The sequence below is a fragment of the Salvia splendens genome, chromosome 15 (genome assembly GCF_004379255.2).
Source record: "Salvia splendens isolate huo1 chromosome 15, SspV2, whole genome shotgun sequence".
Classification (NCBI taxonomy): domain Eukaryota; kingdom Viridiplantae; phylum Streptophyta; class Magnoliopsida; order Lamiales; family Lamiaceae; genus Salvia; species Salvia splendens.
Genome location: NC_056046.1, coordinates 6,476,729 through 6,499,680, shown reverse-complemented (window position 1 = coordinate 6,499,680; position 22,952 = coordinate 6,476,729). Strand labels below are relative to the sequence as shown.

The 22,952-nt window shown below is 44.7% G+C and overlaps 2 protein-coding genes and 1 non-coding gene across 5 annotated transcripts; 1 reads left to right on the top strand and 2 right to left on the bottom strand.

Annotated features, from left to right (window-relative positions):
- The first annotated feature begins 211 nt into the window (after window positions 1–211).
- On the top strand, window positions 212–8,916 carry LOC121768686 (histidine-containing phosphotransfer protein 1-like). Of its 3 annotated transcripts, XM_042165230.1 has the most exons (6): window positions 214–523; window positions 604–734; window positions 810–878; window positions 7,977–8,048; window positions 8,130–8,202; window positions 8,679–8,916. In XM_042165230.1, the coding sequence occupies exons 1-6, from the start codon at window positions 464–466 to the stop codon at window positions 8,736–8,738; spliced, it is 465 nt and encodes a 154-aa protein (XP_042021164.1). In that variant the 5' UTR covers window positions 214–463; the 3' UTR covers window positions 8,739–8,916. The 3 variants fall into 3 exon arrangements, with proteins under 3 accessions (XP_042021163.1, XP_042021164.1, XP_042021162.1); XM_042165229.1 differs by lacking the exon at window positions 8,679–8,916 and having other exon boundaries at window positions 212–523; window positions 8,130–8,419; XM_042165228.1 differs by lacking the exons at window positions 214–523; window positions 7,977–8,048; window positions 8,130–8,202; window positions 8,679–8,916 and adding an exon at window positions 1,067–6,062 and having other exon boundaries at window positions 662–734.
- LOC121769640 lies at window positions 3,174–3,280 on the bottom strand. The gene has a single exon (XR_006043660.1). It is a non-coding gene; the product is annotated as a small nucleolar RNA R71 (small nucleolar RNA).
- LOC121768688 (squamosa promoter-binding-like protein 7) lies at window positions 8,884–13,210 on the bottom strand. Its single transcript, XM_042165231.1, has 10 exons — window positions 12,499–13,210; window positions 11,716–11,891; window positions 11,367–11,578; window positions 11,216–11,290; window positions 11,012–11,119; window positions 10,818–10,935; window positions 10,576–10,711; window positions 10,277–10,430; window positions 9,518–10,057; window positions 8,884–9,423 (listed from the first exon to the last, which is right to left on the bottom strand). Exons 1-10 carry the CDS (start codon window positions 13,002–13,004, stop codon window positions 9,127–9,129), a joined length of 2,322 nt encoding a protein of 773 aa, XP_042021165.1. The 5' UTR covers window positions 13,005–13,210; the 3' UTR covers window positions 8,884–9,126.
- Window positions 13,211–22,952: the final 9,742 nt, after the last annotated feature.

Here is a 22,952-nt window from a genome sequence, read left to right as displayed (position 1 = left end):
TTTAGAAATAGTCAATTTGAAATAAAAAGCGGCATAGGAGCATCTCCAAGGGAAATGGTGAATGCAGTGGTAAAGAGAAATAACTATCATATTTACCTCTGTTTCATAAAATTTCATGCTCCAATAAAAATGGTATTTGAGGATGTATTATACCTTCTTTCATTTAAAAAAATATCTTTATCTCTTCTCGACCTCTTTTGATAGAAAGATAAAAAGTTAGATGCTCTAATAGCAAATAAATAGGTGATGGCTGTAAATTTAGAAGGAAGTTAACTTAAAGCGCTTCTTCGAATCATCTAAAAAAGGGAAATTCTTGGATCTTTTTCTCAGCCGCAGTATGTACAAGGCGCACATTAAATGCAAATCAATTCCCATTCTTGAAGCATTAAATTCCCCTTGATTGTGTCATCTATATCTCAAGATCTTCCTTTACAAACTTATCAAAAGGTTTTTCTTGAGAGAGATGGAGGCGGAGCAGCTGCAGAGGAGCTTCATTGAGTACACCAGTGGCCTATTTCGTGAGGTGAGACAGACATGGAAAATAATTTGTTTTTGGTAGTAATTTTTAAACTAATTTTGAGGTGTTGTATGATTTTGGTGAAGGGATTCTTGGATGGTCAGTTTAGTCAGCTTCAGATGCTTCAAGATGAAACCAATCCTGATTTTGTGTTTGAAGTTGTTTCCCTTTTCTTTGAGGATTCTGATAGGCTCCTCCATGATCTCTCCCTTGCTCTGTGAGTCTCTCCTTCTCTCCCTCTCCCACTACCTCTATCTCTCTCGTTCTCATTAGATTGATATGTTTGATTCAGAGATCAGCAGAATGTGGACTTCAAGAAGATTGATGCTCATGTTCATCAGTTCAAAGGCAGCAGCTCTAGGTAGCTAGAAAATCTTTTACAATATACTACTGTATATGTATATTCTTGTTTAGTTGTCTGAATTCTGTATAGATATGAATACATTGATAGTTCTTGTAATAGGAATGATGCGAAGCATATTTCTTATATTTTTCCCCCTAAACTACACACTTTCCATGTACTTGTCACTCATCAAAGTGTATTTGTAGGGAAGTTTAGGAGAGTGAAAGCTGGAAGTTCGCAGGTGAAATGGGCAAAGCATGAGAACGCCCGGTCGGGCGATTCTGAGCTTCAAAACGCCCGGTCGGGCGTTACGCATAAGGATTCCAGAAAGTTCGCCCGGTCGGGCGGTTAGTGACGACACAAAACGCCCGGTCGGGCGTTTCACCGCGATACCCCTAGAAGCCTTTCGCCCGGTCGGGCGTTTCGTTCGTTAAATTCGCCCGGTCGGGCGTATTTGCCGAGTAACTTCTAAATGGCAGTTATTTCAGAAAAGGAGGGGATAAGTTAGAGGAAAGAAGAGGAGAAAGGGGACGAATTTTACAGAGAAAAAAAGACAGAACGGAGAAGAAGGAAGAAGAGAAGAGAAGGAGGAAAATCTACCCGACACTCCGACGATTCGACTCCACCATCCAATTCTACTCCGAAAGAGCATGCCTTCTACGGTTTTAATCAGTGAATTTATCATGTATCAAGGCTAGGCTCATTTGTTGCTCCAAGTTGTGAATTAGACTCGTTAGAATGCTTCTACACTTTTGAACTCATGTTTGATATCATTGATTGTGTTTAATGCGTAATTCTATTACTTTAGAGGCATCTTTTGTGATAGATATCTAATCCTTGTTTATTGTCTCTTTAACATAGACATGGATGGATTAATCAATTGTTATGCTATCAAATTAAAATTGTTCAGAGGATAATTTGATAGTGGATTAGGTAAGCTCGTATAGTAGATGATGTTAGATTCCCGCGCTTCCGCAGGAGTTGAATGCCTTCGAAAATTAATTCATGGAACAAGTGTTCAGCTGACTGTGAATTATACGTCGCAAACATGTTCAGTGCAAGCGATTAGGTTGATAAGTTAATCCCAAATTTGTGTGTGATAAATGTGTAGAATGATTCGAGTCTAAGGAGCAACTTGGAGTGACCTGTTTTTCTCGTGTTTAAAATCCTTGCGTAGTTAGTTTGTTAACTTAGTGTCATTAATCATCAAAACCAAAAATCGAACCTTTTTATGCTTTGTTTAGTGTTAAGTTTTAATAATCATTCCCTTCCCTGTGGATCGACACCTAAAATACTACACACGAAGCTGTATTCTTGCAGTTAGTGATAATATTTGGGTAATTAATTTGAACTTGCGTGCGAAATTGATCTGTTTTACAAACCAGTATTATCCACATCAAGTTTTGGCGCCGTTGCCGGGGAAGGCAATCGATTATTTAGCTTATAGTTTTTGTTTGTTTTTATTTTGTTTGATTTTTCTTTTTGAGTTTTATAGGTACATTGTTCGTGTTCTACGGTGTGATAGCCATCTACCACGTCCGGACTTGAAGACGAAGGAGTGTATTATTTTAGGTAATTTTTAGCTAACTCTTAGTTTAGTTTTAGGTAGTTTCGTTTGCACTCTAGCACACACTTTTTATAGTACTTACCCCGAAGTTGTCGAGAGGTCTCGCTTTCGGTAATAGGAAATATTTTGTGCTTGTGCTTGGTGTATTTTCTGTTGTGTAGGTATTAAAAAAAAAAACAAAAAAAAAGAGGTGAATGCACACGAGATCTCAGGGTACACCACCTTTCGGATTACTCTGTTATCAAAGAAGGAAAGGGTCAGGAAGTTCAGCCGGGTTTGAAATTCAACAGGATTCGCCGAGTCCAATCAGAGATAACCCATTATTTGAGAGTAGTGACAGTGATCTAGAAGCTGAATCAATGGCTGAGAACAATGAGATTCCACCACCCGCGGTGAGGTTTGGTGACACTCTCAGGTCGGGAGTCGACTTTCTAGGAGAATTCGCCTACGCGAATGACAACGTGAACATTCCTCCTCATTACATTAGCTTGGTGAACGGGGGAAATCTCTTCCATGGGCGAGACGATGAGGATCCAACGAGCCACCTCAACGCGTTCTACGAATTGACGAACTCTCATCGACCCCCGAATGTGGACCATCATCAGATTAAGAGGGCCTTATTCCCTTTCTCACTGAGGGATAAAGCACGGGCGTGGTATGATTCTATTCCGGGATACAACATAGCCACATTCCAAGAGTTGAAGATGTTGTTCCTCTTGGAATATAACTCTCCGATGAAGATCGAGAAGTTGAGAGAGGAGATCACTACCTTCCGACAGAAATATGATGAGTCTTTTGCGGAAGCGTGGAAGAGGTTCACTGAATTGCTTAGGAAATGCCCGAGCCATGGTCTTGCTCCAGGGCATGAGCTACTCAAGTTCTACAAGGGACTCAACAGTGAAGGCACGGGGTTGGTGACTGCAGGCTCGAATGGAAATCTGGACGACTTAACTCACGAGGAAGTGAGAGCTCTGTTCCAAAGGTTGGCAAACAACCAAAGGAATTGGCATAATCCGAGAAGAGCGGCAGATAAGATGGGAGACACGTTCGGTGCTACCAAGGAGACGGAGAAAATCACTGCAATTGAGGCTCAGTTGGCGGAGATAAGCACTCAGATGTGCACGATGACGAAGGCGATAAAATCCTTCCAACTGACTCCTCAACCCATGGCTGTTTTGAAGTGTGGGTTGTGCCAAGGCGGACATCACATGGATCAATGTCCGAATCTTGAAGGTCAGCCAATAGAGGATGTGAACTATATTGGTAACAATCAGCAAGGGTTCAACCAAGGAAACCAGTACGGTAATCAGCAGAACTGGAGGCCTCAACAAGTGAACTGGAATCAGTCCGGTACTAGCAACCCTTCGGGTTCACAATGGCGTACCAATACTCCACCTCCGGGTTTTGAGAAGAAGCCTTCTATGGATGAACAACTGGGACAAATCCTATCTCTTATGACTAAGACTCAAAAGGAGAATGACTACTTCAAAGAAAAGACCGTGGAAAAGTTTGGGCAGTTAGAAGCTACAATGAGGAATCTTGAGACTCAAATTGGGCAGATTGCTACAGCATCTCACACAAGAATTCCTAATGTTATCCCGAGTGATACAGTGCCCAATCCTAAAGGTGTTGAACAGTGCAAGGCAGTTAAGTTAAGAAGTGGAAAGGATCTTGAGTCTCCAATCATGCTAGATGCACAAAATGGCTCGAACATCTTGCACGCAGGGGCGGACGAGAGGATTGAGTGGGCTACTACCGAAGCTAGGGAAGGTCAACAAGAAAAAGAAGAGTCAACCATGAGTGATATCCACAAGAAGAATCCACTAAGTCCGGCAATGGACCCGAAGTGTCCATTTAATTTTCCAGATTTTATCCCGCCACCACCTTTCCCAGTCGAGAATAAGAAGAAGGGTAGGAAAATAATTCAAGAGAAAGGACTCGATTGGATGATGAACATTATCAGGAAAGTTAATGTAGATGTGTCCCTGGTGGATTTGTTCCTACACTTTCCTAAATTCTCCAAGTTTTTTAAAGATCTTATTGCGAAAAAGGAGAAGATACAAGACGATGGCGTGGTGATATTGAGCGCATTTTGCTCACAATTTGTGAAGGGAAAGATGCCGGCAAAGAGAAGAGACCCGGGAAGCTGTGTGATCCCATGTGAGATGGGAGATAAAAAGTTCCCAAAGTGCCTACTTGATCAAGGCTCGGGAATATCATTGATGGCTCTGAAAACCGCACGGTCAATCGGTCTAGAAGCGAGGATTGAACCAATCGACATTGACCTACAATTGGCGGATCATTCAATTGTGAAACCGAAAGGTATCATCGAGGATGTCTTGGTGAAGGTTGATAGATTTGTACTCCCGGTTGACTTCATTGTCCTAGAGATGGAAGAGGACAAGGACATGCCTATCCTCTTTGGTAGGCCATTTTTAGCAACCGGTGATGTTGTGATAGAGACCAAGACAAATACGGTCATGTTTCGAGTAGATGGAGAGAATGTGGTGATCAAGCAAGAGAAGGCGGGGAAGCGCCTATTGGAGCCTGGATAGAAGGGAAAAGGATGAAGAAGGTCGAGCCAACGACTATAAACAAAGGCGCTGATTGGGAGGCAACCCAAGTCTTTATTTTTTCCTTTTATTTTTTGATTTCATGTGTTGGAGGTTTTGTTTGCTCAATTCTTTCCTCTAACATTTATTTTGAATTGAGTGTTTCTTTTTGTAGGTTTTGTTTCTTTTTGTAGGAGCAACATGGAGATGTGATGTATGTTGGAGCTTAGGAGGAAGCAATCCCGCTGAGGATTTTCACACCCACCCGCCCACCCGAATGCACTATGTATTTCATGCAAAGTTTGGGGGAGTCTTCTTTCCCTTTACTTTTTATGTTGTCTTTGCATGCATTGAGGACAATGATGCATTCAAGTTTGGGGGGGTTTGTATGGTTTGGTGCATGTTTGTGGGTGTTTGAAATGATTTGAAATAAAAATGTTGTGAATCTATGTAGTTGACGGATGCATGTTAGATCTTCGGCTTTCTGGTTGGGAAATCTTATTTGATTTTACTTGAACTTTGAAGCCTAGGATGAATGGAATAGGTGCATGAATCTATTTGAAAAAGCATGTCGTGATTACATCCGATTTCTTGAGTTGAGGAGAGTATGAAAATCGCATGGCTTGTGGAAATTATTTAGGGTTGTTTGGCTTTATCAAGTTGCGTGCTTGCGTTCGTTTGTGTTAACGATATGGGAGGATAAGGCACTAGGATGAACTCCATGGCCAAAGGATCACATGTCTAGTCCATCACATGATCCCATAGAAGCCACCTTGAGCTTAATTCCCTATTCTTTGTGTAAACACTTAGCCAAACACTTAGCTACTTAAATAAGCCTAACTTTAGCCTAATCGATTGACCTTGCTACTATTTGAGTGCTAAATACAAGTTGAGCTTGGTGTTTTGAGTTGTGAGTGTGGGGGTGGTGAATTGTAAAGTATAGATTTTCCTAGACTTGATGTTATGAGAAAGGAAGGAAGTTCTTAGAAAAGAAAGAAAAAGAAAAAAAAAAGAGGAAAAGACGACCTCCAAATTCGCAAAAGTCGAGGTCTTGTCAAAAGAAAGACAAAAGAAGAGAAAAGAGAAAAGAGAAAGAATAAAAAGTTTGAGAATAAAGTTAGAACTTCTTTTTGTTAAGTTGTGATCTTGTTTAGAATAGATCTCAAGTTTGGGGGAGTGTGAGTTGAGTTGTAATTTTGTGTTGTTTGATCTTTGGAAGGAAGTTGTAGGAGGGAAGATTTTGGCACTCAAATGTGTAGCCTTTGAGCTCACCATCCATACTATCCTACCTCGTCCCTAGCCCCATTACAACCTTGAACGAAGACCTTGGACCTTATCGTTGATGCTTGTGGATGTTGTATCAATAGCTTGGTAGAGTTGAAAAAGTTCGATTTGAAATCCGTGAGTCTATGTGATTAGTAATGCTTGATGAGTTGATGATGACGGTTTGAGTTGTTTGATCATATGCTTGGACTTACTTTGAAGTGTACCTTGACTTGAAGTTCTAGGGGGATGAGTGCTTGTTCTTGAGAGTGGGAAATCTCGGTTGGAAGTGTTGGGGGTTTAAATTTTGTCACTCACGTCCCTATATGATTCTTTGTGATGAAAATCTTTGCGGGTTAGATTTGGTTGAGTCTTGGTGCTGAAAATGTATCTTGCTCGGGGCGAGCAAGAGCTTAAGTTTGGGGGTATTTGATGCGAAGCATATTTCTTATATTTTCCCCCCTAAACTACACACTTTCCATGTACTTGTCACTCATCAAAGTGTATTTGTAGGGAAGTTTAGGAGAGTGAAAGCTGGAAGTTCGCAGGTGAAATGGGCAAAGCATGAGAACGCCCGGTCGGGCGATTCTGAGCTTCAAAACGCCCGGTCGGGCGTTACGCATAAGGATTCCAGAAAGTTCGCCCGGTCGGGCGGTTAGTGACGACACAAAACGCCCGGTCGGGCGTTTCACCGCGATACCCCTAGAAGCCTTTCGCCCGGTCGGGCGTTTCGTTCGTTAAATTCGCCCGGTCGGGCGTATTTGCCGAGTAACTTCTAAATGGCAGTTATTTCAGAAAAGGAGGGGATAAGTTAGAGGAAAGAAGAGGAGAAAGGGGACGAATTTTACAGAGAAAAAAAGACAGAACGGAGAAGAAGGAAGAAGAGAAGAGAAGGAGGAAAATCTACCCGACACTCCGACGATTCGACTCCACCATCCAATTCTACTCCGAAAGAGCATGCCTTCTACGGTTTTAATCAGTGAATTTATCATGTATCAAGGCTAGGCTCATTTGTTGCTCCAAGTTGTGAATTAGACTCGTTAGAATGCTTCTACACTTTTGAACTCATGTTTGATATCATTGATTGTGTTTAATGCGTAATTCTATTACTTTAGAGGCATCTTTTGTGATAGATATCTAATCCTTGTTTATTGTCTCTTTAACATAGACATGGATGGATTAATCAATTGTTATGCTATCAAATTAAAATTGTTCAGAGGATAATTTGATAGTGGATTAGGTAAGCTCGTATAGTAGATGATGTTAGATTCCCGCGCTTCCGCAGGAGTTGAATGCCTTCGAAAATTAATTCATGGAACAAGTGTTCAGCTGACTGTGAATTATACGTCGCAAACATGTTCAGTGCAAGCGATTAGGTTGATAAGTTAATCCCAAATTTGTGTGTGATAAATGTGTAGAATGATTCGAGTCTAAGGAGCAACTTGGAGTGACCTGTTTTTCTCGTGTTTAAAATCCTTGCGTAGTTAGTTTGTTAACTTAGTGTCATTAATCATCAAAACCAAAAATCGAACCTTTTTATGCTTTGTTTAGTGTTAAGTTTTAATAATCATTCCCTTCCCTGTGGATCGACACCTAAAATACTACACACGAAGCTGTATTCTTGCAGTTAGTGATAATATTTGGGTAATTAATTTGAACTTGCGTGCGAAATTGATCTGTTTTACAAACCAGTATTATCCACATCAAGGAACTTGTTGTTTTTTGGTTTGACAGCATTGGTGCACAGAGAGTTAAGAACACTTGCATTGCTTTCCGCAGCTTCTGTGAAGAACAGAACGTCGAAGGGTTGGGCGTTTTTCTTGAGATTTTAGCCTCCATTCTGATAAATGCATTGAGTTGTGATGAAATTTATGGTTGAAATATTAGGTGTTTGGGATGCTTGCAGCAAGTGAAGCAAGAATACTTGCTAGTCAAAACCAAACTCGAGGCGCTGCTACGGGTTAGCACCACACAACTTCTATCATCAGATTCGATTTTGTATAGTTGCATCCATGTACATCTGAAATGTGTTTTTCGTTCCTGACCAGAACGTACAACGCAGTTTTAAGACATTTTGGAAAATCGAATGCACTTGCTTTCATGTACATTTGAAATGTGCCATTTGTCCCGTTGTCGTTAAAATCTGTTTTGAAAACTAGATGCACATCTACCATTGCATTCACGTACATTCGAAAACGATTAGCACTTTGTATAGTTGCTTTCGTGTACATCTCAAACATTTCGTTCGTTCTGTCCACACTCCACCGTGACTTGAACGAAATACATGCATCCCACGAGTCCAAAACGCATCTATTGCGACCCAAGATTGATACTCGTATCTTTTTCTGAAATAATTATAATCACAACGTTCAAGTATTAGTCACTCTACAACTAGGTCAATACGGATAGTGATTTGTCGTGTTTTTTTTTGTACAGTTGGAGCAACAAATTGTGGCAGCAGGTGGAACAATTCCCATATTGAACGAATTCCGCTGAAGAAAATGCAGGAAAAAGAAGCAATAGTAATCTATTTTGTCACAAGTTTAAGGTTGTGAGAATATTTTCAAGATCGCTAGTGATTTCTCAATGTGGGAATTCTTATCTGGTTGAGAAAGACTGAAGTTGTGTTTGGATATTATCAAATTCCAATTTAAATGCTTTTATTCTGAAACAAGATCCTAGTACAAACAAATTATGATTTCTAGTTAAGAGCTGTTGCCCTTTTCCCCCAAAAAATTACTTACACAACAAAAACAAATGCTTATACATTATTTTCAGAAGCAAGTAAACCAGCCAACGCCTTATAGGTCGAACCTCAACCATAGTTGAGTGAGCGAGTAAATTTACAGATGGATCCGGCACCTCCTACGGCCCAAGAGATAGGTCAGCGACCAGAGTTGTCGAACAGGCAGCTGTGTATGGTCGATGTGATCCGGCCAACCCGTTGAGGGTGGACCACGACCGCACACACTCCAAAACAGACACCGACGGCCATCACCGCCATTACAAGGAGCCGCCAAGTAGAAAGCGTTCTTGAACTCCAAGACCTACTCGGCCTCTCCTGAAGATCGACGTTCATGATCACTTCGTCTTGCAAAAGAGGAACTGTCGTCGTGTCTTCATTTAAAGAGGGCCGGGGCCTCACGAGCCCGATCAGTTTCTTCACCGTTCTCTGAAGACCCTGAGAGATAAAGTTCTGTATGTTATAACCAACGCGATTATTTGCACGAGTACTCGTTGAATGGTATGAAAAATGTAAAGACGCGTGGATTTACCAGATTAGATGACGGGATGAGAGACGAGGCATCATTTTTCGAGCTGTGGCTGCAACAGTTTCCACTTGGTGTAGGGGTATCGGCAACAACTTTTTGATGTGATCTAGGAGCGAGCCTTCTCCGAGCAGTGTTCATATTTTTCTGTAATAGCCTCAGGTCGGAAACAGAGTCGCTATCAACCAAATCGTTGTCCATTGCAGATCTCAACGAGCAACATAGTCCATCCAGAACGACTGTAGACTCCTTTTCCATCAAGTACTTCAATAAACAGTTCAACCTTAGAATGTGGGACGATGTCAGCTTTTGCTTTGATGCCGGTTTCTTCAGCAGCCACGCTACATCTAAGACGAACTCTGAGAACTCAGCTTGCCGTGAAGCGAGAACTTCGCATGCAGGCCGTGGAGGAGAACATTCTAGTTCTTGGGAGGAGGAGGAGAAGGGTGTTGCAGACTTTTGTTGCAAGATCACCATTTCTGCACACGTTTCTTTGTCACCAACGAGGATCGGGATGAAGTTGGACAAACCAGACTGGTTTTCAACCTGCAGATAGGGAGCCATCTATGTAAGAAAGACGTGCAACAGTAACCACAGCAGTTAATTTTCACTCAAGAAAGCAAGTTTACAGCGCGAAAATTGTTAATTAATAAACGAGCCTCTATAATGTCGGAAGCGTTGTACAGAAAGAAGGGTAGAACAAGAAAATTAGATAGCAACATCGAGCAAAACGGGATAAGGGTAGAGGTTAGCAAGTATACTCACCTCGACAAAACCAGGGCCAGAAAGGGCAATATCAATTTGAGGGACATATATCTTCAACAGCTGATGGTCAGCACTATTGGCGTGGCCTTTCTCACACGGAGATGAAACACGGATTTTATATGCTAGGTACTGTCCAGCAAATGATATTAAAAACCTGCATGCAATGTATCAGACGACTAATCATGCAGGATAACAGAGATATTCATTACCAATTAGAAAATAAGTATTCTAATTCGCGCAAATTTTAGATGATAGTTTCGCTCCATATTTTTTTATTCAAAGTAATGCATCAATCTTACCGGAAGTTTGGTTGAAGTAGATGGCTTCCACAGGCCATGAATTCCATTGGCCTGCCAGCCTCGAAGCAATTTGGATAAATGTAATGAAGCTTTGGAGCTCGATGCTTTACTTTAACCTCATGTACCAAAGTCGCATCTGTTTTCACAAGAGACCCAAAAATATAAATAAAAAAGCTATCACCGTCACCAAAGGCAATTTAGTAGTAATTCGCATTGAGATAATGAATATTCTGCCAACAGACCTTTTGTGATTCGAAAAATCATGTCATTCAGATAAACATGCATTGCGCCTCTTCCCGACAAAAGGCTCCCTGGTGACGAAACAAGATTTTTGATGCATAAAGCCGGTTCCTCCAATAACTGATCAATGCAAAACAAAAATAAACGAAGAAGTATTTTATCAAGAAAATGACAAAACAATCAAAAAGCCATGTACCTTACGCCACACTGGTTCTGGCATTGCAATAAAAGCAGTCAAGATTGTACAACCCGGACGGATATACCCCTCCAACTCAACAGGCATGCTAGCCAACCATTGGAATATCTACAAATACATGTACCAGCGTATAAAATAATAACTCCACGCACATTTAACTTAAAGAAGCAGTTTAAGTAAACTGAACTGTAACAACTAGAATACTTGAAGTCGAAGGCGTCGAGGAAATTCAGCTGGATTCCAGTCATAGAGCTTAAATGAGATCCTACCTGCAGGGCACTGCAAAAAATATCAAACAACAGCAACTTAATTAAGCCATGATTTACCAAAAAAATAAATAAATGCATGGCCATACCGCGGAGGAAAAACTACTCTTGTTGTCACAGTAGGGTGGAGACTGCTTGAATGCCGGATCCTGTGTATCAGCTTTGGCATGAGGTTCGCCAGAGGTGGATAATGATACAATACTATCGCTTTGGAGATTCTGTGAGCCTCGAACAGAGACCTGCCCGTCTGACTCCAGCAAAAGCTCCTTCTCTTCAATCTGACCATTCAAACTTATTCCATCTGGACAAGAAAAACGAATTAGTATACCCAGTCACCCTAAAAGTTGGAGACAAGCATTTAAGTGGAGATCAAGAATAATGTCACTTGTCTAACTGAATGAAATAAAGATGGTATGTTGGAGGGTAATTGCAGCATACCTTTTCCAGTATCATCATCATCGCCGCTGAGATCATCAGCCAAGATTATCGGTTGAGATTCCTTTTCAGTACCTTCTTTAGAATCATGCGGTTTCCTTCTACGTCTGTTATTGTGACGTTCTAGTTTCCTTCTACAACTACGTTTGCCCTCATCAAAATCTGACAAGATGTGGAACCTGCAACAGTAGCTTTCAATATCAATTAATTCATCAAAACAACTTCATCTGCAAAATTGAATGCATGAACATCATGGTCATCTTTCGAAAGGGCCGACTTAATTAATGAGGCCCAACTTCATAAATGAGGGGGACATGAAGTCGAAACCACTGCCATATCTCTAGAAGCTAGTAGATGCCAAACTCTTCAAACCAAGATTCACAAATGCTACATTTTGGCATCCAAAGAAGTGGCAGTGAAGCACATAATCCGGCACTAAATGACAATAAACGCAACAAAAAAAAGGAATTCAATCCATTTCCAGCATATCAAGGCATAATTAGTCACCAACACAAAATCAAGAAAACACCACACAAGTAAAAATCACATCTTGACCAACGATTTTGCACATCCCATCATCAACGTAATCAAGAAATCACCTTTCCAAGAGCACTATATAAGCATTGACGAACGCCAAATCCATTACTACAATTTTCAAGATTATCCTGATAAATATTAAACACAATACGCACCATCCCACTAATCCAAAAAGAAAAAAGATCCCAACTTTCCACATCGCAATCAATCCATCAGCAACTTAAATGAAGAAGAAAAAAAGGAGCATACTTTCCACACTGCTGGCAGTATCTCTTGGCCTCGCCATCAATAACCACAGAGACCGCATTCGCGCAACGCAAGCAAACACGGTGACGCTTGTGATACCCTTTAAGCTCAGAGATATCATCCTCGCAGCCCGGCACCTGGCACCGGGCCGGGCCACTGGGCCCCCTGGCTACCCGGGTCCGCTTCTTACTGGGGAGCTGGCGCTCCTCCTCAGCCAGCTTGGCGTCCAATTCGGGGCAAGCGCAGGGGACCCGGGCCAGGAAATTGGAGCACAGCAATCTGGGGTCCCTTTTCCTCACCGCGCCGGGCTTCTCTTGGGCCGGGTCGGACCCACCTGCCTGCTCCTGCTCCTGCTCCTGCTCGGAGTGGGGAAGCGACGACGAGGGGTGAAGGCCCTCATCGACGTTGAAGTCAAGGAAATCCGACCAGTCAAATAGGGATGACGCGGTGGGGTCGTCGGCCGGAATTTGGGCTTCGATAGGTGGAGTTGGGATTTGATTTTGCTCCATTATTGGGGGGATTTTGAGGTTACCTAGAAAATCGGAGAATTTAGCAAAGTCTCCTCTTTGTCGATTGCTGAGAAATGGATTTAGGGGTTAGAAAAGTCTCCCTCTCTCTCTCTGTGCGAATGTTGAGAGACGATGTCGTTAGGTGGCGACACTGCTGGAGAGAGAGAGAGTCTGCGCTTGCTTTTCTAGTTTGAACAATTTGATTGATGTTTTTATTTCTATTTTGGAGAAGAAAGAATCTAATTCTATTTTCATTTTATTTTTCTCCACGGTTAATTTGTGTTATTTTTTTCTTTTCTTTTTTTAGCTTAGAGCATCAGCAGTTGCGAGGGAGTTCCCCGCAGAATTCCCAAAAACACCTTCTGCCATGTCATACGGACTTCCCACTACACTGTCATATCATAAGGACTTCATACTGCACAGTGGCGGACATCCCCAAGGACTTCCCGAAGGACTTCCCGAAGGACAAAAACCACAAATTCACAAATTAAACAATTTTGGAATTAAAATTTCGAGACAAATAGGGAAAAAAATTTCCATTAAATAATAAAAAAAAGTACATTTCACCAAATAAAAAAAAACATTTCAATAATTAAAACAAGTAGTGCGAATGAAATGCAGTTCAACTAGCCGTATATATAGAAATTAAAAAAAAATGCAATAAACGGGAATTCTGCACGGACGTCCGTGGGAGTCAACGCAATGGCGGACGTCCGCACGCCCGTCGTGACGGAATTCCGCGTAACGCCGCGGAACTGCGGTATCCTCGGCGGAATTCCGTATCCGTGCATACCATGTGATGGGGTACGAACTAAACCCTAGTGGCAAGCCCAATAGCAGTGACGGCCCATCAGCCCAAAGCCCCAGGAAGAGTGTCAGTTCGGCATTACCAAAGAGTTCGGTCCCAGCTTACAGCTCGGTAGCCAACCAATCAAGCTCTACTTCTTAGATCGGCAAAAGCTGATCGGCAAAGTTCAGCAGTTCGGTCTCAGTATTCGACCGAACTGGGAGATAATGGACCCATGCAGGATCTCCACGACTTCCGTTACACCCACGATCTATTTAGTGGTGTTAAGCAGTTATTAAGCAGTTATTACCCTTCCACGATCTAGTTAGTGGGGCTGCAAACCACGATCTTAATTCGATGTATAAATAGGACTTAGATCAGATAGACAGGGTTAAGCTCTCTAGAGATAAAATACCATATAGCAAGTCTGTGTTGTAAGCTGTAATCCCAGATCAAGCAATACAATCTTGCCCTCCCTTCTTCCCGTGGACGTAGATTTACTTCAGTAAATCGAACCACGTAAATTCTTTGTGTCGTAGTCTTTATTCTCTACCAGCATTTACTAACATCAGAAATTCGCGGATCCATCACTGGCGCCGTCTGTGGGAAACAGAGAACAAAATTTGTGATAAAGCGAATTTTTGATCCATTTTTTCCACCCAAAAAATGCATACCAGATCGCAGAGTACCCGTATTCCTGCCCGTGAGAACCAGGAGGAAGCCAATCCATCCCATAGGTCTGGAAAACAGCCTAGGGATAAATCCACCACCAGTTCTCATGGCGAAGGAACAAGCCGCTCCAAAAATCGTCCCACTGAGTCTTCCCAGCAGCCCGATTTGAATGAGGCTGTCAAGCAGTTTTTGGCGGCGAAGCAGGAGGAATTCTTAACCTTCCTGCAAAAAAGCCAAAAGCAGCCGGAGACGAAAACGGCGGATTCTCCTTCTCCCTCCGCACAAGAAAGTCACTACCGCAGTAGTGTCGCATCTCCCAGGAGAAAGAATCCCCGTCCCCAACATGTTCCAGTTCCTCCTCGGTACCGGAATCACAGGAGAACTCAATCTCCTCCATACCGAAGAGATGTCGGATTCGCCGTGTACGGAGCACTGAAGACTCCGTTCTCGGACGACATCACCCGAACTCCCCTACCACAGAACTACCGAACTCCGTCGATGACTTACGACGGGCTCGTGGACCCTCACGATTTCTTGGGGCGCTATCAATATAACATGGCGAACCAGGGTCTCAACGAGGTCCACATGTGCAAGCTGTTTCCCGAGCTGCTCATCGGGAACGCGAGAAGGTGGTTCGATAGCCTCCCCCAGGGCAGCATCAGATCTTACCGAGATCTAATGGATGCCTTCCACAGGAGGTTCTTTCAGAAAGCGGAAGCCCGAATCACTTCGGCTCAGCTGCTTTCCATTCGTCAAGGTCGCGACGAAAAAATCAGCGACTTTATGACAAGATTCCACAAGGAATGCCTGCAAGTAGACGATCTCAACGATCTGCTTGTCATCTCGGCATTCCAAAATGGAATCCTGCCCGGAGCTCTCTACAGGAAGCTCGTTGAGTGCGGTCCGCAGACAGCTCAGGAAATGTGGGACATTGCGGACCAGTACTCCCGGGCCGATGAGGCAGACCGTCGCAAACGGTCGTTAGACAGCTCATCGACCCGAGGAGACAGAAGGAAGCCCGATCATAGCGATCAGGGGCATCCTCGCCGGACTCCATTTGAAAGAATTCAAAGGGCTCCGGTGCAAGACAGATTGGGACCTCGTCTCAATCCCGAGAAGCCGCCCGCTCAGTTCGTACCGCTGAACAAGCCGAGAGCGGAAATTTTCGAACTGCACTCTGACCTATTCGAAAAGCCAAAGCGGATGACGAAATCAGCCGCGCGCCGACCACAGGATAGCTACTGCTCCTACCATCAAGACCACGGTCACGATACTGAGGAGTGCAGAAACTTGGCTGCAGGTATCGATGTTCTTGTGAAGGCAGGGACATTGAAAAAATACCAAAGCAAGCAGCCAAAGAAGAATAAAAAGCAGAGTGGTGCGAACTGCGCTCCTCAGGATCCGAAAAGGCAGCCGGATCCCGAAGACGATGACGAGCCGCAATATGATGGAGTAATCCAGACTATTGACGCGCTCCCTGCCGGGAAGACCAAGTCGTCCCTAAAGTCAGAGCGCAGAGGCTCCAATCGAGAGGAGCCAACGCATAAAAGGCTGAAGCAGGACGAAGTGATTACGTTCTCGGCTGCTGATCCCGTCCCGGCCATCTCTCCTCACCAAGACGCCATTGTCATCCAAGCCGGAGTGGCAAACAAACTGATCCACAGGGTGTTTGTGGATACAGGAGCGTCGGTTAGCATTCTTTTTAAAGAGTGCTTTGACAAACTAGAAGTGGACCCAGCTCGGCTCAGTCCGGCTCCGCTTCCCCTAAAGAGCTTCGCCCAGGAGGACACCCGCCCTGAAGGTATTATCAGCCTTCCGATCACGGTGGGGAAAGCGCCTACTAGCTCCAGTACGATGATTGAGTTTTTCGTGGTGAAAGCTCGGTCCCCGTACAACATCATCCTGGGAAGAGACTGGCTCAACACAGTTCGGGCCGTTTGCTCCACTTATCACCTCACCATCAAGATCCCTACTAAAGGAGGGATAGCGGTCATCCGAGGTGACCAAAAGAGAGCAAAGGAATGTCTGCAAATTGCGCTTAGAAGTGCCGAGCAGTCAGATCGGCACCACCAAGCATAGCAATCACAGCAGCCGGAGTCAGAGGCGATGACCGAAGTCATACCGGAGCCGAACTCGATGACAGTTCAGCTGTACGAAGACGATCCATCCAGAACGGTTAAGATCGGCTTCGCGGGAACGCCCCTACTTCGGGAAAAAACCATCCAGCTCCTCAAGGAGTATAAAGACGTCTTTGCATGGTCTCCGTTGGACATGACCGGAGTGCCCCCCGAGGTAATCACTCATCGGTTAAATATTGATCCTTCAGTCCGGCCGATAAAACAGAAGCAAAGACTCTTTGCGGCAGAACGAAGTCAAGTCATCCATGACGAAGTCCGTCAATTATTGAAGGCGGATGTGTTATTCGGAGTGAAGTATCCTTCGTGGGTGGCCAATCCTGTCATGATCAAGAAAAAGGAAGGAGGATGGCGGATGTGCATAGATTTCACCGATCTAAATAAGCACTGTCCCAAAGATTGCTATCCCCTTCCGAACATAGATAAAAAAGTAGAAGCTTTGATAGGCTTTGAAATTTTTTGTTTTCTTGATCTGTACAAAGGATACCATCAAGTTTTAATGGATGAGATTGACGCTTCAAAAACGGCCTTCATTACTGATTTCGGCATTTTCGCTTATAAAAAGATGCCATTCGGTTTAAAGAATGCCGGAGCCACTTATCAAAGGATGGTAGACAAGCTTTTTCGGCACCTGATTGGAAAGGAGGTCGAAGTGTATGTTGACGATATAGTCGTCAAAAGCAAAAGCACTTCGGAGTACGAGCACAACCTCAAGTCCACTCTCAACGTGCTCAAGAAAGCCAACCTCAAACTTAATCCCCAAAAGTGTACCTTTTTGGTAGATTCGGGAAAGTTTCTGGGTTGTTGGGTTTCAAAGGACGGACTCAAGGCAAACCCCTCAAAAGTTCAAGTCGTTCAGAACATGGCAATGCCGAAGTCCATACATGACGTGCAAAGGCTAACCGGATGTCTAGCCGCACTGAATCGATTCCTTTCCCAAGCAGCCGAAAAGCAACTGCCGTTCTTCAAGGTGTTGAAAAAGGCACCAAAGTTCGAGTGGGGAGCCGAGCAGAAAAAGGCCTTTGACGAGCTCAAAAGTTATCTAGCCGAGCTTCCTATTCTCTCTGCTCCAACCGAAGCCGAAGTAATATTCTTATACTTAGCGGCATCGGATCAAACCATCAGCGCGGTGCTTGTACGAGAAGAAGGCCTAAAGCAGCTTCCCATCTATTTTACAAGCCGAGCATTAAGAGGTCCAGAAACCAGGTATCAACCTCTGGAAAAGATTGCTCTGGCATTAGTAAATGCAGCAAGGAGACTGCGGCCATACTTCTATGCTCACAAGGTATGCGTCTTAACTGATCTGCCACTTCGGCAAGTGTTGACCAAACCAGAAGCATCAGGCAGAATCGCCAAGTGGGCTATAGAGTTGGGAGAGCACACAATTGAATATCTACCTCGGAAAGCCATCAAGGGACAAGCCTTGGCAGATTTTCTTGCAGAAGCAAAGTTCGATCAAGCAATTCCTGTTATTGCCGAACAGAAGAATTCTGCCAATGCCGAACTAGCACAGCCCTTGGAATCCGAAGTAGAGCCGCCGGACTGCTGGAGCGGATTCGTAGATGGAGCTTCAAACAAGATGGGAAGTGGAGCTGGTATTCTACTTGTCGCTCCCGACGGACACGAGGTAACCTACTCACTTCGGTTCCTATTCCCCACTACTAATAATGAAGCCGAGTACGAAGCCCTCCTGGCCGGACTCCAGTTAGCGCAAAGTCTGCTCGTCAAATCTCTCAAAGTCCATTGTGATTCACAAGTCATAGTAAATCACATGTTGGGTACAAGTGAAGCTCGTGACGAGAGAATGAAGAAGTATTTGGACAAAGCGCAAAGCATCAGCCGAAGTTTCTCCTATTTTCGGATAATCCGCATTCCCAGAGCGGAAAATAGCCGAGCAGATACCTTGAGTAAGTTGGCCTCAGATCCGAGCTCAAAGGCGGAAGAATTAATGCATCGAAGCATTGATGAAGCCGAGGTACATTCAGTATCCAGCTCGCCGAACTGGATGACGCCGATCTTGCAGTATCTGGATCAAGGACAATTGCCCGAGGATAAGAGAGAAGCTCGGAAGATCACGTGCCGAGCACTTCGGTACGAACTTCATGAAGGAGTCCTCTTTAGAAAGTCTTACCTCCAGCCGTTATTGCGGTGCGTAGGACCAGAAGAGACGGACTACATCCTCAGAGAAGTCCATGAAGGATCGTGCGGTAGCCACATCGGAGCCAGAGCTTTAGCTAAAAAAGTTCTGAGATGGGGATATTATTGGCCAACCATGGTACAAGAGGCAGTGCAGCTCGTCAAGAAGTGTACGAAGTGCCAAATTCATGCAAATGTCCCAAGGATGCCGCAGACCGATCTATACACTATGCAAAGCCCTTGGCCTTTCATGCAATGGGGCATAGACATAGTGGGACCACTTCCTCAAGCTCCTCGGCAAATGAAATTCCTTATCGTTGCCGTGGACTACTTCACGAAGTGGGTGGAGGCTGAACCATTAGCTACGATAACGAGCTCAAAGGCATTGGACTTCGTCTGGAAGAACATAGTGTGCCGATTTGGCATACCCCACATCCTCATCTCGGATAATGGGACTCAGTTCACCGACAAGACGTTCAAGAATTGGTGCCAAGAGCTGAACATTCAACAGCGGTTCACTTCGGTCTCCCATCCCCAAGCAAACGGACAAACGGAAGTAACGAACCGGATTCTGGTGAAAGGGTTAAAAGCTCGGTTAGAACAAGCCAAAGGACAATGGGTAGAAAATCTCCCTCAAGTCCTATGGTCCTACCGAACTACGCCCAAAACCTCCAACGGTGAAACTCCGTATAGTCTGGTGTACGGCACTGAAGCCGTAATTCCGGTGGAGATCGGCGTACCCAGTCCCCGAACTCTAAATTTCTCCTCAGAAATGAATGACGACGGACTGAGAGCAGAACTAGATCTCGCCGAAGAAAGAAGAGAATTGGCGTGCATAAAAGCAGCCAAGTATAAGGAACAAGTAGCCCGGTATTATAACCAAAGGGTGAAAAAGCTTCAATTTCAAGTGGGGGATCTCGTCTTGAGAAACAACGAAGTAAGCCGAGCAGAAAAGCTGGGCAAACTCGAACCCACATGGGAGGGTCCATATCGGGTGTCAGAAGTCCTCGGCAAAGGGTCTTATAAATTGACTCACATGTCAGGAGAACAAGTACCCCGAACATGGCACGTCTCCAACCTCAAGAAGTTCCACTTGTAAGAGACAAAAGTCCGGTCAGTCCGTCCCGTGTCTAGTTCGGTCATAGGGGTATATGTTTTTATTTGTTTGTTTCTTACTTGTACCTTTTACTTGTCGTTTTTTTTAAAAAAAAAAGTTTAAAGTTTTTTTTTCTTTTCATCTTTTTCATTTTTTCTCTATGTGTTTTGTCTCTATGTGCTTGTCGTCTCTTACAAATGGTACCAAGGTATATCGTTCTTTAAAGACTGATCCCCTTTTTAGATCGATTATTAAAGACTATTGTGAGTCCAAGCTTCTAAGGAGGATATAAGACCACAATTCAGCTTAACAAGCAGTCCGTCTGAAACGAACTGCAATAAGCCAACGATTGTGAGTCCAAGCTTCCAAGGAGGATACAAGACCGCAATTCAGCTTAACAAGCACTTCGTCTGAAACGAACTGCAATAAGCCAACGATTGTGAGTCCAAGCTTCTCAGGAAGATACAAGACCACAATTCGGCTTAAGAAATAAGCACTTCGTCTGAAACGAACTGCAATGAGGGAAAGTCCGATCCACGCGATAAACCTCGCCGAATTAGGACGACCAAGTTCGGTCAAAGAAGTTTACCTCACAAGACCGGGGACGACCATGTCTAGTCAAAGAGGTTTACTGCATAAGACCACTTCGGTTAACAGGGAAAGTCCGATCCACGCGATAAAACTCGCCGAATTAGGACAAGGGAAAGTTCGATCCCGGCGACAAAAATCGCCAAATTAGAACACAAACCAAGTCCGGTCAAAGAAGTTTCCTTCATAAGATCAAAGACGAGTCCGGTCAAAGAAGCTTACTTCAAAGTCCAAATACGAGTCCGATCAAAGAAGCTCACTTCATAAGACCGATGACGAGCACGATGAAATTGTTTCGCAGAGCTGTAAGCAAGCAGTGATAAAAGCGAAAGGAAAAAATTTCATTTATTAAATCTCGTTCGGCAGACAATTCAGCTCCCCTACGAGAAGGCATTACGCCATTACAAAGGACTATTCTACTGTCCTCGGTTGCTAAAGTTAAGCCACCTATCTGCAAAATCCTCTGGAAGCCGAGTTCGGTTGTTCCGAGCAGATGAAGAATAAGCAGGTCGACGAGATGCTATCCTCGACCCAACACCTCTTCCGCGAGCCCCAGAAGCTCTAACCCCTCGGCGATGAAGAGTCTCTGCAATAAGCATCTGCTGATCTTGCTCGCTCATAGTCACAACTCCTCGGCGAATTTCAGTCCGTCCCTGTCTTGACGATTCCGGTTGCTCCTGAGCCCGTTCTCGTCTTGACGTTTCCGGCTGTTCCGGAGTTCGTTGTTGACTGGGAGTAGGATTTTGAACAAGGGAACCAGAGGCTTGATCTGGAGTGCGAGCATCTGTTGGCGGGAAATGCCTAAGGAATCTCCCGATTGAGGGACGCCGGGAAAGAATGATGTCGTACCGAGAAGCCCAGCGCCGCAATGATTTCACAACTTGTTGGCAAGCCGAGCTCTCCAGCGCATTGTTCCTCTGGAGTACATGATATTCCTCCCACAGTTCGTCAACTCGACTCTGAACATCTGATATGGTCACTCCCCCGCGCACACGGATGTAATCCTCGTACGCAGTCCTCTCAGCAATGGTCGTATTCAGCTCGGCCTCCAGATCCTTCTTATCGGACTCTAAGTCCTTATTATCGGCCTCCAGCTTCACTAAACGAGCCAGAAGCTCGTCATTCTTCGTCTGATCGGCTATAGCTCTTTTCTCAGCTTCGTCTAAAGCCGAAGAGTACAGCCGTTTCCAGTGAAGTATCTCCATCTCCTTGGGTACAAAGCAGCTATATTAGTTCGGCAGCTGTACCGAGCAGATAGTAAAATACAACAGGAATAAAGGCGAGTACGAAAAGCTATACGAAGACAAGTGTAGAGAATTTTTCATTCACAAGGAAAAAATTTTTTACACTAGGAGGGCTTCAAGGCCATTTTACAAGGAAGAAACTAGACTAAGAGAAGGGAGACGAAATCATACTCCGCCAGCTTCGTCTCCGGCTCCTCGGTCTGGTTCAGCTTCTTTCTCCTGAGCTACCTCAGCCTCGGCCTCGCATCCTGCCGGCCTCGCCTCCGCCTCCTGATCGGCTTCCTTCTCCGGATGCCCGGCCCGCTCGACTTCGGCCTCCAGCTCCAGCGGCTCGGCCTCACCCTCTCCGTTGTAAGTCGAAGCGGGTGAAACGGGTCCCACGGAGGCAAAGATAGCCTCCAGGTTCTCGTCCCGATCAGCTCGACAACTCCGGACTCGGTCTGCAGAAAGCAGGACCGAGGATGAAGCGAGCTCCTCAAGGAGCGGCAGATTCTGAAGCCGAGCTGCTATCTCTCGGCTGTACAGAGGCAGCACGACGTCGGCCCCCTGCTCGCCCTTATCGGTAATTAGCCTTACCAGACTACCGACAAAGGCCGAGAACTGGCTGCTCAAAAAGAGTTTCTCCGTGTAAACACGGAGAGCCTCCCCCTGGGCAGCCACGGCGGCAGCCTCCTTCTGAGCCTCCCGGTGCTTCGTCTGCTCTTGCAGGATGATGAGCTGGTTTTTGGCTGACCGGGCTTCATCCTGAGCCGAGATCCTAGCAGCTCGGGCCCTCTCAAATTTGGCCTCAGCCTGTTCGGCCAGACTACGAGCAAGATGCAACTTCTTCTGCATCTCCTCGTAGTCGTGGGATGCTTTGGAGAGCTCCACGGAGACGAGCTTGGCTCTCTGAAGATGAACAAGGAAAAAACTCAACAGAATGGCCATCAAAAAATGTGGAAAAGAAGCCAAGTCAGAAAGCTTACCTCCACAAAATTCGTCGGCCATTGAAAAGGCTCAGGGACGTGTTCCGGGATGTCTGCAACCACCTCGGAGATGACCAGGTCTTTCCCCGGCACTCTTGGGGACTCATGAAATTTCCCCTTCCCTTTAGCCGAACACGACTCCGGCACTTTCGGATCCGAAGAAGAGGTTTTTTGCCTCTTCGGATTCTTCTCGGCTTCAGACGCCGAGCGAGGGGCTCTCTGCCTCTCCGGCTCCACAAGCTCGGAGGACTTTCGGATAGCCTTATTCAGCAAGTTCACTGTCAAAAAACAACAACGTCAGATTTTCTTCGTTAAAGCAGTAGAG